Source organism: Dendrobates tinctorius, unplaced genomic scaffold (genome assembly GCF_039654945.1).
Source record: "Dendrobates tinctorius isolate UK_male_01 unplaced genomic scaffold, ASM3965494v1 ptg000011l, whole genome shotgun sequence".
Lineage (NCBI taxonomy): Eukaryota > Metazoa > Chordata > Amphibia > Anura > Dendrobatidae > Dendrobates > Dendrobates tinctorius.
The window spans coordinates 108,150,584-108,167,141 of NW_027361679.1; the positions used below are offsets into that span (position 1 = coordinate 108,150,584).

Consider the following 16,558-nt stretch of genomic DNA (forward strand, 5'->3'; position numbering starts at 1 on the left):
CAGGATGGTATCCATGAAAATGCTAGCTTGCAACACAAAAAACAAGCTCTCCCACTCCTTGCATGACATCAAAATAAGTTAGGGAAAATGGTAACCCCTCAAATTTTATTTATTTTTTGATCTTTTGCAGAAAAAAGTTTTTTTAAGCCACTAAAAATGTTAGAGAACATGTCAGCAGGATTTTTCTAAGTAAACTACAGGCATTGTCATGCTGGGGTAATTACACTGATTAAAATTATACCTGGTGTGAAGGAATCTGTTTAGTGGTTTTATGTAATGTGTTTTTAAGTTAATGATATGCTCCTGTGGGCATGTCTTATCTTGATTTCTCTGGCTTAAGGCCCCGTCTCACATAGCGAGATCGCTGAAACGTCACAGATTTTGTGACGCAACAGCGACCTCGCCAGTGATCTCGCTACATGTGACATAGCGGCGACCGGCTCCCCTGCTGGATATTGCTGATCGTGCTCGAATGTCCTGGGCCATTTTTTCATCGTCAGCGTCCCGCTGGCCAGCATGCATCGCTGTGTTTGATGCCGACGAGCGACCTCTTGGCGACTCAGAACTCAGGACGCAGGCTGGAATCGTTCAGAATAGCTGCTGTGTGACAACGCACCAGCAATCCTTACCAGGTCGTATCGTTGGGATCGCTGGTGCGTCGCTATGTGAAACGGGACCCTTAGAGTAGGAAGATAAGACTCTGCCTACAGTCCTGCCTCTGAGCATGAGAATCTCTTTAACTGAAAGCTTCTAACAATTACTACATGATAACCACAAGATGCATTTCTCCTACGCCTCATTGGGGGACACAGAGACAGTGGGTGTTATGCTGCTTGCCACTAGGAGGACACTAAGTAAACCAGAAAAAAGTTAGCTCCTCCCCTGCAGTATACACCCTCTCGCTGGCTGAGATTCTCCAGTTCTTACTTAGTGTCTATAGGAGGCACTTGGGTCTGGTTTCAGACCCCACCGTTTTTATTTGATTTTTGAAATCTCTGTAAATTTTTATTTTTTTAATTAATGGAGTGAAGGGGGCGACTGTTCCTTTCTACGGCCCGCTCTCCCCCGAACCAACAACAGGCAAGCAAGTGGAGTAACCCTTCACATACACTTTCCTGCGACGAATGGGGCTGATTCCTCTGACGATGGTTCCCTTATGGTCGGTACTCCACAGATACCAGGGCAAGCGCAACAGGACGTAGCACAGGAGTGCATGGAGCATGAACAGCGCTTTTTCGGATGCCCTAAATCAGCCCCAGAGCTCTCCGTCCCCTTACACAGAAGATGGATCGATTGAGCAATGCCCCCCTGTAAAACCTCCTCCAGCTCTGCTACATCGCCTGGAGGATGAGACCGAAAGACCCTGGACAACGAAGACCTGACTGAGCACAGGAGTGGAGGTATGGGGTCGGGTCCTTGTCCCCGGGAGAAGCGCTGACTTGGCGTCAGCGGCGGTACACTGGTGCCAGGTCGCGGCCCCCCCCCCGGCGCTTACCGCGGGGAGGGGGAGGCCAGAAATTTAGCCCCCGGCTTTTTCGGCCTGCTAGGCCGCAATTTAAATAGCGCCGCCCTCGATAGCGCCGCCCCCTCCCCGACGCCTACCGCGGGTAGGCCAAAAATTTAGTCCCTGGCTTTTCTGGCCTACTAGGCTGCAATTTGAATAGCGCTGCCCGCGCTATCGTCACCACCCCCCTCCTCTTGTCGCCTCTCATTCCAAATGAGACGCGCAATTCTAATCTCGGGGGCCATGTCTGTTAACTCTGCTGCAGTTAACCCTTTCAGGAGCAGCCGAATTCCGGGTGACGCCACAGGGCCACCTTTTTCCTCCCGGGAGACATAACACAGGACCGTGGGTAAGCTGCATCTGCCCTCAGATTAAATCTTAACCCCTTCCCGGCATATTCCCTGCAGCTGCAGTCAGACTCTGCCGCTAACCCTTTCTTTCTCACAGGAGACTAAACGGGCCGCTAAGAAACACACTGCGCTTTTCTACCGTGTGTACTACCTGCATTACCACAGCGCCAGTGCTCAAGCTAATCCGTTATGCCCGAACTGCGCCCCGACCTGCGCTCCAACGCCCCTCACAGCCGCTGCTGACAGGCCTCCTGCGTCTGGTACTCCCGAGTGGGCTGCGCCCCTGTCCGGGTCGGTGGAGCCTCTGACCAAGGCTATATTCCCCCTCCGGGAAGACTGTCTCTGCCAAAGCGGGCTCATGGCGCGTCCCCTAGTCGCATTCGCGACTCAGCATCAGCGACTCCTGTCTCTCGCTCGCCCTCTCCTGAGGTTCACAGCGAGCATAACTCTGATTTTGTATCTGTCACGTCAGCCCCTCAGAATCCCCCAACTCATCAAGGGTCGCTTGATTCTCTTATAGAATCAGTCAACAGGATTCTGAGGTTGAATGAGGAAAATATTCCCGCTCCAGCACTCCTCATTTAAGGGATAAGCGTGTGTGCTGGTTATTTACCAGCCGTCCAGTATCATAGGGATCAGCCATAAGTGGTTCACTGGTCAAAAGTTTACTTTGGCTAAATACCCTTTTGATCCAGACCTAATGAAGGATCGATTACAGATCCCTCCAGTGGACCCTCCTGTACCGCGTCTTGATTCCACAACGCTCCTAACTGTTTCTGAGGGTTCCTCGGTCAGAAACCCCTCTGATCATTAAATTGACTACCTTGCCCGTTCAATTTTTTGGAAGCTTCAGGAGCGGCAGTTGTTCCATCCTTCGCTGCAGTTTAGGTCACGAAGGCATGGCCGCTTGGGCAGAAGACCTGATTACTGTCTTCCAGGGCACCAATCTTCCTCTGGAGACAACCTCTGTCACCAGCCAGATGATTCACGCAGCGAACTTTGTAGTAGACCCTACTTTTCAGGCTGCCAATTGTGCGGCTCATACTGCCACTAATGCGATCTCCATTAGATGAGCCCCAGGGCTCAGTGGCTGGTGGGCAGATGCCACATCTAAAAGTTTGTTGACTTCTCCCCCCTTTTCAAGCGGGTCTTCTTTTTGGAGAGAGACTGGACCAGCTCATTTCTGATACTACCGGGGGAGAAGACAAGGGAATTTCTTCCTCAACAAAGGGCTGTTCGGCCATTTTTGCTCCAACAGCCGACGTGTTTCGATTTTCTCGCAACAATTCCAGTTGATCCTCCTCTACCTTCTCTTTTGGATCTGGTCTGTCCCCGCGCGGAGACAGAGGCTCCCAGATCTCATACACATCTAACCGTTCTTGGAAACCCAGGCCTAGGGCTTCTGGATCTAGGGGAGCCAGATCTCATAGATCTACGACAAATGGGTCAGGAATCTAGTATTCTTCGGATATAATATACAATTCCCCCCCCCCTCCCCCCTCCAACTTGAGTTTTCCTTTCCTCTTCCTCCAAGAGAAAGACGAGCCTTCCTTCGGGCTGTTCAGTCTCTTCTAAGGGACGGAGTCATCATTCCGGTCCCCCTTCACGAAGGGTTCAGGAGATTTTATTCAGTCCTCCTTTTGTGGTTCTAAAAGAGGACGAGTCCATGCGACCCATCTCTGGATCTCAATTGTTAATCACCTTGTCACAGTACGGCGATTCCAAATGGAAACTCTCCGACCAGTTGTCGCTTCCATGGAAAAGGGACAGTTCCTATCATCCATCGACGTCAAGAACGCTTGCCTTCACATTCCGATCTGCCCGTCCTTCCAGTAGTTCATGCGTTTTGAAACACATGAGGAACACTTCCAGTTCGTGGCCTTGCCCTTCAGACTCGTCACCGCTCCCAGGGTCTTTACCAAGGTCATGACGGCTGTCATGCCCATTCTTCTCCCTCGGGGACTGGTACTGTTACCGTATCTGGACGACCTGCTCATCAAGTGTCCGTCCCTTCTAGTCTGCAAGGAATCTGTGGATAACAGTAAATACTCTTTCCCGCCTAGGGCGGAAGATAGACTGCGAAAAGTCTCTCCTAGGACCGACTCACACTTCCCACGGATTCACCACTCTCCCTCCAGGAGAGACCCAAGCCTTACAACAAGCAGAGTGGCCTCTTTCTCGACCAGTTTCTCTCTCCATTCGTTTCAGCATGAGAGTTCTCGGAAGGATGGTGGCAGCGATGGAAGCAGTTCCATTTGCACAGTTCCACCTCCGTCCCTTACAACATGCATTGCTGTTAGCTTGGGACGAGAACCCGTTCTTCCTGGACCGTCGGATTCCTCCTTCCCTGCGGGACAGGCAAGCCCTCGGGTAGTAGACACCGAGGTCCTCCCTGAATCAAGGGAGGTCTTTACCCACAGTAAGATGGTTGGTAGTAACCTCCGACACAAGTCTCCTCAGTTGGGGTGCGGTCCCTCGTCACCTCACGGCACAAGGTCATTGGTCAAACCGAGAGTCACGTCTCCCCAATAACTTTGGGAGATAAGAACAATCAGATTGGCTCTAATGAGTTTCCACCATCTCTTAGCAGGTCTCCCCATCAGCTCTCAATCCGACAATGCCACGGCTGTAGCGTATATCAACCGTCAGGGAGGTTTTCGGGGCAGGATGGCCATGCACAAAGTGAGTTTCATCTTCAATAGGGCCGAGACCAACCATTCGCCCATCTCAGCAAGCCACGTCCCGGGCTTGGAAAATTAGAAGATAGATTTTCTCGGTCACCAAGGCATTGCCTTGGGGAGGTGGTCTCTTCATCCGGAACTCTTTCAGCAGATTTGTCATCATTGGAGTACTCCGAATGTGGAACGGTTCATTTTCCAATCACGCGATCCTTGCGCCATCGGAGCGGACGCTCTAGTTCCGCCATACCTCCATAGCTCTGGTTCCGGCTCCTGTACATCTCTCCCCCCCCCCCTTCCCTTGTTTCCGAGGGTCATCAAGAGGATCAGAGCGGAGGTAGTGCCAATGATCCTAGTCGCGCCAGACTGGCCGTGCCGAGCATGGTATGCAGAACTAATACAACTAGTTGCTGACGTCTCCTGGTGACTTTCATATCATATGGATCTACTCTCGCAGGGCCCGATTTACCACCAGAACTCCGGGGTCCTGTCTTTGACGGCGTGGCCGTTGAATCCTGGTTTTTAGCTCAGGCTGGTTTCCCTCATGACGTGATTTCCACCATGATTAGTACCAGGAAGCCTGTGTCCATGCGCATCTATCGACGCACCTAGACAATCTTCCTTTTTTTGTGGTGCAAGGTTCATGGTCGATCACCTCCGGTAATTTCCATTCTGGCCATATTGGAAATCCTTCAATCCGGATTAATATCAGGCCTTTGCGCTTAGCTTGCTCAATGGCAACATTTCGGCCTTGTCAGTGCTTTTCCAACACAAATTGCCACCAAGCTTCATCTCAAGACGTTCATTCAGGGAGTGCAGAACGTGTCACTGACCGTCCTCTCTTGGAAGGTGGTCTCTCTAGTGGCAACTACGTCAATCAGACGAGTTTTGGAATTGGCAGCCCTTTCCTGTTCTCCGTTTCTGAATTTTCATCAGGAAAAGGTCATTCTCAGGACGTTCCCGTCCTTCCTGGACAAGGTCCTCTCCTCTTGCCATCTCAGCGGGGAAATTATTTTGCCTTCCCTTTGTTCCGGCACCAGTCCATCGCATTGAGAAGGCCCTCCACACCCTGTATGTGGTTAGGCGCTGAGACGGTACATCTCGCGGATAGCTCCTTTCCACAACTCAGATGCCCTGTTCATACTTCCAGACGGGCATAGGAAGGGTCTAGCCAGGTTGATTCGCTTGGCGATTCAGGTATCCTACCGTGTCAGGAACGCGCCTGTCCCAGCGGGGATTAAGGCGTGCTCTACCTGGTCAGTGAGCGCCTCTTCGCTCTTTTGGCACCAGGCCTCGGCAGAACAGGTCTGCAAGGCTGTGACTTCGTCCAGTCTGAATACTTTTACAAAAGGTTTCCAAATTCATTCTCAGGCCTCTCCGCAAGGCTGCGACTTGTCCAGCTTGCGTACCTTTACAAAAATTGCCTAATTCATTCTCAGGCTTCTGCGGATGTAGCTCTTGGCAGATGCTGCCTGCAATCGGCAGTACCACGGTGTTCACTCAGTGGTACATGGGGTATTAGCATATGTATGCTCCCCACCCAGGGACTGCTTTAGGTCGTCCCACGGTCTCTGTGTCCCCCAATGAGGCATAGGAGAAATAGAAATTTTTGTGTTCTCACCGTAAAATCCTTTTCTCCGAGCCAATCATTGGGGGACACCGCACCCACCCTTTTTAGAATATTGGCTCACTGTAGCATTCTTAGGCGTTGATATTGTTATGGTTAACTGTTTATGCTCCTACTGCTTTTTTCACCGAACTGGAGAATCTCGGCCAGCGAGAGGGTGTATGCAGCAGGGGAGGAGCTAACTTTTTTCTGGTTTACTTAGTGTCCTCCTAGTGGCCAGCAGCATAACACCCACGGTCTCTGTGTCCCCCAATGATTGGCTCGGAGAAAAGGATTTTACGGTGAGTACACAAAAATCCCTATTTCTTCACCCCAGGTGTCATTTTAATCAATGTAATAGCGGCAACATGACATTGGCTGTAGTTTACTTAGCAAAACCCTGCTGACAGGTTCTCTCTAAAATATAATTTTGGTATCTCTGTAGTGGTACTGACCTGAGAAATGACGTTGCCAGGTCATATTTACGCCATTAAACATGCGGTTAAAAAAAAAAGTTGGAATGTTTTGTGTTTTTTTTTTTTTTTTTTTTTTCCCACAATTTCACTGCACTTGCAATTTTTTTTTCTATTTTCCTGTACACTGGTAAAATGAATGTTCTCTTTCAAAATTACAAGAAAACAAGCCTTATGTCTGTGGAAAAATTAAAAAAAAAAAAAAATACCCCTTTTATAAAGGGGCTGAAAAAAATTAAAATTATCTGCACCCTTAGGGGAGGTTAATAGTTCCTTTATTTGGCACAATACAAGGAACTTAACTTGCAAAAACCAAGTTGTTCTTCAGTTTCAGTACTCGCTGTTAGGTACATTGCACCTACTGGTGGTCAGCGTTGCTGCGCTGTCTCACTAATTCATATGTAGCTGTCTCCACGTGCTCATTTCTCACTTTTCAGACAGTTGCCCTGCCATACATTGGAGCGTGCGTTTTCTATCCACAGCTGTACCAGGACTCGCCTGGGGTCGACCATATACCTGTAGTGCAGATTGATCTTTCTGTTCCTCTGAAAGTTCCAGGTATGAAACCCACTTCTCTTCTTTTTCTTCACAATATATGTCCTTCCATATCTGTAATACAAATGTGCATGTTGGGGCGTTATATATTTTTAGCACACACTTGACAACTTTTATGGCTTAATGGAAGTAGAAAGAAGTGCTTTATAAGATTTTCCGTAGGGTGACTCCATATTAAAGATGTTGTCTACTATTTTATCATTGATGACCTAGCCTTAGCATAGGTTATTAATATTTGTTTGGTCTGAGTCCGACACCTGGCACGGCTGCTGTTCAGCCGTTCTTGGTGGTGGCCAGAAATGCTAAACTGAGGAGCTGCTCTGTCTTCTGGTTATGGTCGGGTACTGCACATCCTCCCTGTATTGATTTGAATAGGAGGTGGATGTTCAGTACCTGGTTGTGGCCACTATCAGAAGACGAAGCAGCTCCTGAGTTCAGCATTGGTGGCTGCCGACACTGTGAACCGCTGATTGGCAGGGGTGTGGGGTGTCGGACCCTGACCGAACAGACATTGATGACCTATCCTAATCCTAAGGATAGGTCAACAATGATAAAGTAGTGGACAACCTCTTTAATTTTTTTATTTGGAACAATGTAATATCATTTTTTTTTTTATATACCTTTTCCCATGTTTTGCGAAGTTTAAGTCTGTACTGAAGAGTAGAGATTTGTCAACTTTATTAGGTCTACCCAATTCAGACCAATACGTGAAGCTGGAGGAGGAGCGAAGAACCAAACAGCGTCAGGAGAAGGACAAGAAAAGAAAGAAGGAAAAAGACAAGAAAAGCGGCAAGACCCGTCGACACAAGTCTGTTCACACCGAGAGTGATGAGGACATTGCCCCCGCTCACCACGTGGACATCGTTACCGAAGAGATGCCAGAGGTTGGCTAATTTATTAACCAACACCTAGTATTAGGAACCTATTCTTTATAGAAGACATACACAAAACAACACTTTTAGATCTTGTACACAGACGAGGATTTTTTTTTTATCAAGGTTCAGCATTGTTCACACTCTGTTTTTGGTCAGTATTTTACCTCAGTATTTGTAGCGAAAATCAGGAGAGGGTGATAAATCCAGAAGTGGTGACGTGTTTCTATAATTTATCCTCATCCTACTCCTGGTTTTGGCTTACAAATGTTGTTGTAAAATACTGACCAAATAATGAACGTGTAAACATTGCCTTATATATATAAAAAAAAAAAAAGCAAAAAAAAATCACATAGAAGAAGGTTTCGACGTCAGGCATACATATTTATAACATTTTCTGTATTTTACCTATGCGAGGATGTGACATAAGTACTTAAAGGGTGGGTCAAGTTTAAAAGAATCTTTTGATTTGTTTATATAATAATGATCACCTTTATTTTTACATAGCGCTAACATATTCCGCAGCGCTTTACAGTTTGCACAAATTATCAGAATCTAAATTCCCTATCAGTATGTCTTTGGAGTGTAGGAAGAAACTGGAGAACCCGGAGGAAATCCACGCAAACACGGGGAGAACATACAAACTCCTTGCAGATGTTGTCCTTGGTGGGATTCGAACCCAGGACCTCAGTGCTGCAAGGCTGCAGTGCTATCCACTGAGCCACCGTGCTGCCCACAATCTGAATGTGTAGAACTTGATAAAAATGTAGGAAAAAATTCGTCCCTCTCTTCAGCTATTGACCCGAGTTCTGGCAGCTCTACTTCCTGTGTGTGCTCGACACAGGAAAGTTTCTCCTGTGTGGCATGTCGTGTGTGTGTGTGGGGGGGGGGGGTAGACTGGCTCATATGAGTAGCTAAGACAACATATTTTCTGTCACGGCCCAATTGTGGACAGAAGGGGGTTGGCTTAGCTATTTATCGGGACAGCTTTGTCTTTAATAGTATATTAATTTGTCCTATATATGTGTAACTAACAAGGAAAATAGCCTTAAATGGAATGTGTTAGCATAGTTTCATATCGAGAGGTGAGTGGGAGCTGGTAACATTTCATCCGATTGATGGCTCCAGGCATGTTTGCCTTGTCTGCAGTCATTACAGTAGGACCCGGGTAACATATCTGCCGCTATAATCATGTACAATCTGACATTGAACAGGTTATTATTATTATTATTATTATTATTATTATTATTATTATTTAAGCGCCATTTATTCCATGGCGCTTTACATGTGAGGAGTGGTATACATAATACAAGTACAGTAATCTTAAACAATACAAGTCACGACTGGTACAGGATGAGAGAGGACCCTGCCTGCGAGGGCTCACAATCTACAACGGGATGGGTGAGGATACAGTAGGCGAGGGTAGAGCTGGTCGTGTAGCGGTTTGGTGGATCGGTGGTTACTGCAAGTTGTAGGCTTGTCGGAAGAGGTAGGTCTTCAAGTTCTTTTTGAAGGTTTCCATGGTAGGCGAGAGTCTGATATGTTGTGATAGAGAGTTCCAGAGTAGAGGGGATGCTCGGGAGAAATCTTGTATGCGATTGTGGGAAAAGGAGATAAGAGGGGAGTAGAGAAGGAGATCTTGTGAGGATCGGAGGTTGCGTGCAGGTAAGTACCGGGAGACTAGGTCACAGATGTAGGGAGGACTCAGGTTGTGGATGGCTTTGTATGTCATGGTTAGGGTTCTGAACTGGAGTCTTTGGGTAATGGGGAGCCAGTGCAGGGATTGACAGAGGGGAGAGGCCGGGGAATAGCGGGGTGACAGGTGGATTAGTCGGGCAGCAGAATTAAGAATAGATTGGAGGGGTGCGAGAGTGTTAGAGGGGAGGCCACAGAGCAGGAGGTTGCAGTAGTCAAGGCGGGAGATGATGAGGGCATGGACTAGGGTTTTTGCAGATTCTTGGTTGAGGAATGCACGGATCTGTGAAATATTTTTGAGTTGAAGTTGGCAGGAAGCGGAAAGGGCTTGGATATGTGGTTTGAAAGAGAGATCAGTGTCAAGGATAACCCCGAGGCAGCGAGCTTGTGGGACTGGAGAGCGTGGGCAGCTGTTTACTTTAATGGATAGGTCCGTTGGGAGGGTCACGTGAGATGGGCGGAAGATGATTAATTCTGTTTTGTCCATATTAAGTTTTAGAAATCTAGCGGAGAAGAAGGATGAAATATCTGACAGACATTGAGGGATTCTGTTTAGTAGGGAGGTGATATCTGGTCCAGAGATCTTCTGTGTGTCATCAGCATAGAGATGATACTGAAAGCCATGAGATTCTATGAGCTGTCAGAGGCCGAAGGTGTAAACGGAGAAGAGCAGGGGCCCTAGGATTGAACCTTGCGGGACTCCGATGAATAGGGGGTGCGGTGAGGAGGTGGTGTGCGAATGGGAGACGCTGAATGTCCGGTCTGCTAGGTATGACGCAATGCAAGATAGGGCCAAGTCTGTGATACCAAGAGATGAGAGGGTCTATAGTAATAGGTAATGGTCCACTGTGTCAAAGGCAGAGGACAGGTCCAGGAGGAGGAGTACAGAGTAGTGTTGCTTGGCCTTGGCGGCTAGTAGGTCATTGGTGACCTTAGTTAGGGCAGTTTCAGTGGAGTGGAGTGGTGTGGCCAGAAGCCGGATTGCAAGTGGTCAAGGAGGGAGCAAGAATAGAGGTGGGAGGATAGTTCAAGATGGACGTGGTGTTCCAGTAGTTTTGAGGCATAGGGGAAAAGTGATATAGGGCGATAGCTTCATACAGAGGATGGGTCAAGAGAGGGCTTTTTGAGGATAGGTGTGATTGAGGCATGTTTAAAGCTTGAGGGGAAAACACCAGTTGTTAGTGAGAGGTTGAAGAGATGGGTTAGGGTTGGGATGAAGACTGCGGTGAGGTTTGGGTTGAAGTGGGATGGGATCGGGTCAAGTGCACAGGTAGTGAGATGTGATCTTGAGAGTAGAGTGGAGAGTCGATCTTCTGTAATCAATCAAATTTATTATCGCCAAGTACATATTACATATATACAAGGAATTCTTTGTGGCAAAGAGGCAACATAATATATAACAACAGATACAACAAGTAACATCTAACAAGACCGATACAGTATATAGTCTACACATGACGATTTAATTGTTAAACAGAGAGTGGATAGAAGCTGTTCATATGGCGGTTGGTGCTGCATTTGGGGACTCTGAAGCGACGTCCTGAAGGGAGTAGTTGGAATGAGGAGTGTCCCGGGTGAGAGGGATCGGATGAAATTTTCAATGCGTGGGATCGAATATTCTTATCATAAAGATCCTGGATTTTAGGCAGGGGGGAACCTATAATTCTCTCTGCTGTTCTGAAAGTCCTTTGTAAGCGGAGTTTGTCATGCGCAGTGGCTCCCCCATACCAGACTATCAGAGAGGAACAAATGACAGATCTGATGACAGCATTAAAGAATAAGATCAGCAGATTCTTAGACAAACCATATCTTTTCAGCTGACGCAGGAAGAACATCCTCTGTTGTGCTTTTCTTATAACCGCATCCACATTTTTCCCCCATTTAAGATCATGAGAGATAACACCAAGGAATTTGGTCTCTGTGACCCTAAGAACCACTTCGTCATGGATGTAGATTGGAAGTATCTCATGTTGATCTTTCCTAAAATCCACAACCATCTCAGCAGTTTTTTTAGTGTTGAGTACAAGATTATTGGCTTTACACCAGTCACATATTCTTTTCACCTCACTCCGATACAAGTCTTCAGCATTTCCCCTGATGAGACCAATCAGTGTCATATCATCGGCAAATTTCAAGATTTTTACTGAGTCTGCTGAAGAGATGCAATCATTCGTATAGAGAGAAAACAGTAACGAGGACATAACACACCCTTGAGGTGCCCCGATGTTTGTGACCAAGGTGTCCGACGTGAATGGTCCAACTTTTACACTCTGTAGTATCCTGGCTGTCAGGAAGTTATAAATCCACAAGCATAAGTTGAGAGGGACTCCAAGAGCTACCATTTTCTTATGAAGTAAATTCGGATCAATGGTATTGAACGCTGAGCTAAAGTCCATGAAAAGAATCCGGACATATGAGTGCAGTTCATCTGTATGATCCAAAATGTACTTCAGTGCCAGAATTACAGTGTCGTTTGCCGAACGATTCTCCTTATAGGCAAACTGAAGCGGGTCCCATAGCTTCTGCGTGAATTTTATCAGGTGGGACATCATAATTCTTTCGAAGACTTTCATAGCTACAGATGTGAGTGCTACTGGTCTATAGTCGTTCAACTCAGAGGATCCCACTTTCTTGGGGACAGGGATAATTGTGGAACTTTTCCAACACTGAGGTACAACGCCCTCTTTCAGTGACACATTGTATATATTTGTCAGTATAGGGGCAAGCTGGGTAGCACATACTTTCAGACACATTGGAGATAACACCATCAGGGCCAGGTGCCTTTTTGACCTTAAGTCCCTTCAGGATGCGTATCACCTCTGCCTCGGATATCACTACTTGGGTGTTTCACAATGAATGATCTTTATATGAACAGACTGAGGAGCTGAGATATGAATAGCCACTGTGTGTAGAGCTTGCCTCAAATCTGCAGTAGAATTCATTTAACTCTGCTGCCAGACTTCTGCTGGGGTTCACTATAGTGGGGTGGCTTTTATAATTGGTGACCTCTTAATCCTCGCCATGCAGATCTAGTATCTTTTGATGAGAACCTTTCCTCCAGAATCTTTGCATACTCGTGTTTGGCTAACTTGATCTCTTTAGATAGCGAGTTCCTAAGTTTCTTGAATTCAGTAATATCGCCTGCTTTATAAGCCTCCTCTTTTCTCTTACGGATCAACCTGACTTTATTTGTAAATCACGGCTTGTTGTTTCCCCGAAAGTGGACAGATTTGGATGGAATAAACGTGTCTTCACAAAAACGGATATATGAGGACCCTGCATCAACCCATTCATCCAGACCCGAGCATGTTTCCTGGAATACCTCCCAGTCCGTGCATTCAAAGCATGCTTGTAGTTGCAATTTTGCCTCCTCAGACCATGTCTTCTTTGTATAAACTGTAGGTTTGGATGTTTTCAACCTTTGCCTGTAGGCTGGAATTAAATGAATTAGACAATGATCTGAAAAGCCCACTGCTGCTCTCCTCACTGCCCTGTAGGCCCCTTTTATGACTGTATAGCAGTGATCCAGCGTATTGTTCTCTCTCGTGAAGCAGTTTATATTTTGAGTAAATTTGGGGAGATCCAGGTTGAGTTTTCCTTTGTTAGAGTCCCCCATTACGATCACAAATGCTTCTGGAGATCCTTTCTCCCATTCTGATATTTTGCAAGCTAATTCACCAATAGCAGCTTTAACAGATGCTTGAGGGGGAATATATACTGCAACCAGAACTGGTAATGGTGGAGAAGTTGGTTTTAGGGGAGGAGGGCAGGGCAGGTAGGAGGAAGGGCACTGTGGGTTGTTGACTGAAACTGTCTCTGATGTTATCAATCTTCTCCTTGAAAAATGAGGCAAAGTCTTCTGCTGAGATGAGTGGAGAGGGAGGAGATGCTGGGGGAGGAGGAGAGAATTGAAGGTGTTGAATAACTGTTTAGGGTTGTGAGACAGGGAGGATATGAGATGAGAAGTAGGTTTGTTTTGCTGCACCGAGTGTGGCCTTGAAAGTAGTGAGGGACTGTTTGAATGTGATTAAGTCCTCATTGGAGTGGGATTTTTTCCATCTCCGCTCAGCAGCCCTGGAAGCCCGCCTCAGTTCTTTGGTCAGGCTGGTGTGCCAGGGCTGTCTGTTGATTTTGTGAGCTTTGGTATGTTTGAAAGGTCAACTGATTCCAAAGCTACAGCTATTGTGCTGTTATATAGAACAGCAGCGGCATCCGCATTGTGTAAGGAACTTATGTCTGTAAGAGGGAGGAGGGATTCAGACAGTGAGTGTAGATTGAGGTGTTGAAGATTTCTGCGAGGGTGTGCGAGTTTTTGAGGTGGGGATTGTGGACCTGAGGAGGAGAGGGAAGAGAATGTAAGTAGGTTGTGGTCAGAGAGAGGAAGAGGCGAGTTAGAGAGGCTAGATAGGGAGCAGAGGCGGGTGAAGATGAGGTCTAGTGTGTGGCCATCTTTGTGAGTGGCTGCAGAAGACCATTGAGTGAGGCCGAAGGAGGAAGTGAGAGATTGAAGTTTAGTGGCAGCTGAGAGGGAAGTGTCAATGGGGATGTTGAAGTCGCCCAAGATGAGAGTGGGGATGAGAGTGGGGATATCAGTGGAAAGGAAATGAAATAGCCAGGTGGTGAAGTGGTCAAAGAAGGTGGTGGCTGACCCTGGAGGGCGGTATATGACAGCTAGTTGGAGGGGGAGTAGATGCGCACAGAGTGCACCTCGAAGGGAGGGAGGGTAACAGAGGGTGGCAGTGGGATTGGGGTGAAGGAGCAGTTATCTGACAGGAGAAAACCAACTCCTCCACCATGCCTGCAGCTGGAATCCACTATATTAGAGTGCAGCAGGAGAGGCTGTGTCAGAGGATGTGAGCCAGGTTTCGGTGATGGCGAGGAAGGAAAGTTTGTTAGTAATAAAAAGATCATGGATGTAAGAAAGTTTGTTGCAGACAGAGCGAGCGTTCCACAGAGCTCCTGTTAGTGGGACTGGGGAAGCTGGGGCTGGGCGAATGTGTATATGGTTGGAGTGGTTATGGAAAGTTGTGATTGGGTGTGGATGGGAGGTAGAAATGACTGTGGGAATGTGGTGAGGAGGACCAGGATTTGGAGAGATATCGCCAGCAGTGAGAAGGAGCAGAGAAAGTGTTAGCAGGTGGGAGCATGAGGGGGCTGTCTGTGTTTGGAGACAGGATTGTATGTTGAGGAACAGATCTGAGGAAGAGGCGACACGGATTGGAAGGATTGAAGAAGAGATGAACAGTTCATTTCTAGGTGTAGGGATTAGTGGGGTTATCAGAAAGTGAAGGATTATAGGGGTTAGAGTGGAAACAAACAAAAACATTGTTTACAGTGACTCTTTCCAGTTACCTTCTGTTCCCTTCTGGTTCAGCTCTGGATTAATTAATATTTTCATATCATCTCACACTTCTAGGATACACACTGCAGACTAAAGTCTTTGCAGACTTGTGCTATGCAATATATGTGCTACAAAGTGCATTCAGGTGTGAAGCTGAGAGGAGTGGTCTGTGCTCCTCTTGGTCAGATAATTAAGAGTGGACCAGATGCATATGATCAAGCCAGAGTAAACAAGGTCATAAATAATACTGGGGTAAGCTGGGGTTAGCTGAAAGGCATACCATGTGAATGCTATGTGCAGAGGTAAGAAGTCTCTGTGGAAAGCTGAGTGACGTACCGAGTGAATGCTATGTGCAGAGGTAGGAAGTCTCTGCGGAAAGCTGAGTGATGTACCTGTAGGGAGAATAGATAAACAAGCCGGTTAGAGTGCGCGATGGTGGCAGATGAGAGGGCACAGTCTGTATGCATCATTCTGGATTAATTCATATTTTCATATCGTTACACACTGCAGACAGGTTAGATGACCATAGTATTTTATAATATGGATATAGTTGTTGGTAATAATTTAAAGAGCTCGGATTGGAGAACTTGGAATGCGGAAGTTCAGAGATGTCCTGTGTAGCTTTGGTGGTTAGCTTTCTTTGCCACCTTAGCAACAAATTACAGCAGCAATCCATCTTTATTACTATGAGGGATCACTGACTGCGTTGCCCATCCCTACTGTAAAAGCAACAGATTGACTGTGTTTTCAACAACATGCAGCAAATGTCAGCAAGACTGAACCTGTGATTTAAAGGGAAGCTGCCACCAGGTTCTTGCTTCCTCATCTGAGAGCAGCATGATGTAGGGTTAGAGAGCCTGATTCCAGTGATGTATCACTTTCTAGTCGTCTTCCTATCATTTTGACAAAATCACTGTTTTCTCTACTGTCGGTCTACCAGTTCCCTGAATGCTGAGCTCTGTATAGCTCCGCCCACCACACAGATTGGCAGCTTTGTATACACTGTGCGTAGCCAAAAAGCTGCTAATCGGTGGTGGGGAAAGAGTTACAGAGTCCTCAAATAATCTTCTGATAAAACACCTGTTTTATTGAAACTGCAACAGTGTACCATTAAGTTACAAAACATCTAGTTTATTTTTTATTTTTTTTTTTTAAATATCGTGTATAATCTTTTGAAAGACAGTGCACTCAATGCTTGTCATTTTTTTTTACATTTAGAATGCTCTTCCCAGTGATGATGATGACAAGGACCCAAATGATCCATATAGAGCACTGGATATTGATTTAGATAAGTATGTAACCATATGACAACATATTATGATTTTTAGATTTGTCTATTTGTTTATTTTTAAGTTTTCTTTCACTCTTAACTTCTGTCGCCTCTTTCTGAGATCTGATATTTTAGTCTTCTGTCACTAATCTGTACTAGACCTTGCTTGGCAAGCTGATGGCTCTATTGATATTAATATATACATACATTTATT

General features: G+C 46.5%; 1 protein-coding gene across 2 annotated transcripts in view; it reads left to right on the forward strand.

Moving 5' to 3' along the window:
• Positions 1–16,558, forward strand: part of AP3D1 (adaptor related protein complex 3 subunit delta 1) — a 135,332-nt gene that overhangs the window by 102,234 nt on the left and 16,540 nt on the right. The window contains exons 19-21 of one of the 2 annotated variants that reach the window (XM_073546053.1): positions 7,094–7,169; positions 7,866–8,050; positions 16,293–16,366. In XM_073546053.1, coding sequence (XP_073402154.1) covers positions 7,094–7,169; positions 7,866–8,050; positions 16,293–16,366 — 335 coding nt within the window. Of the gene's footprint in view, positions 1–7,093; positions 7,170–7,850; positions 8,051–16,292; positions 16,367–16,558 lie in introns of both variants that reach the window. The other variant, XM_073546044.1, reaches the window with a different exon arrangement.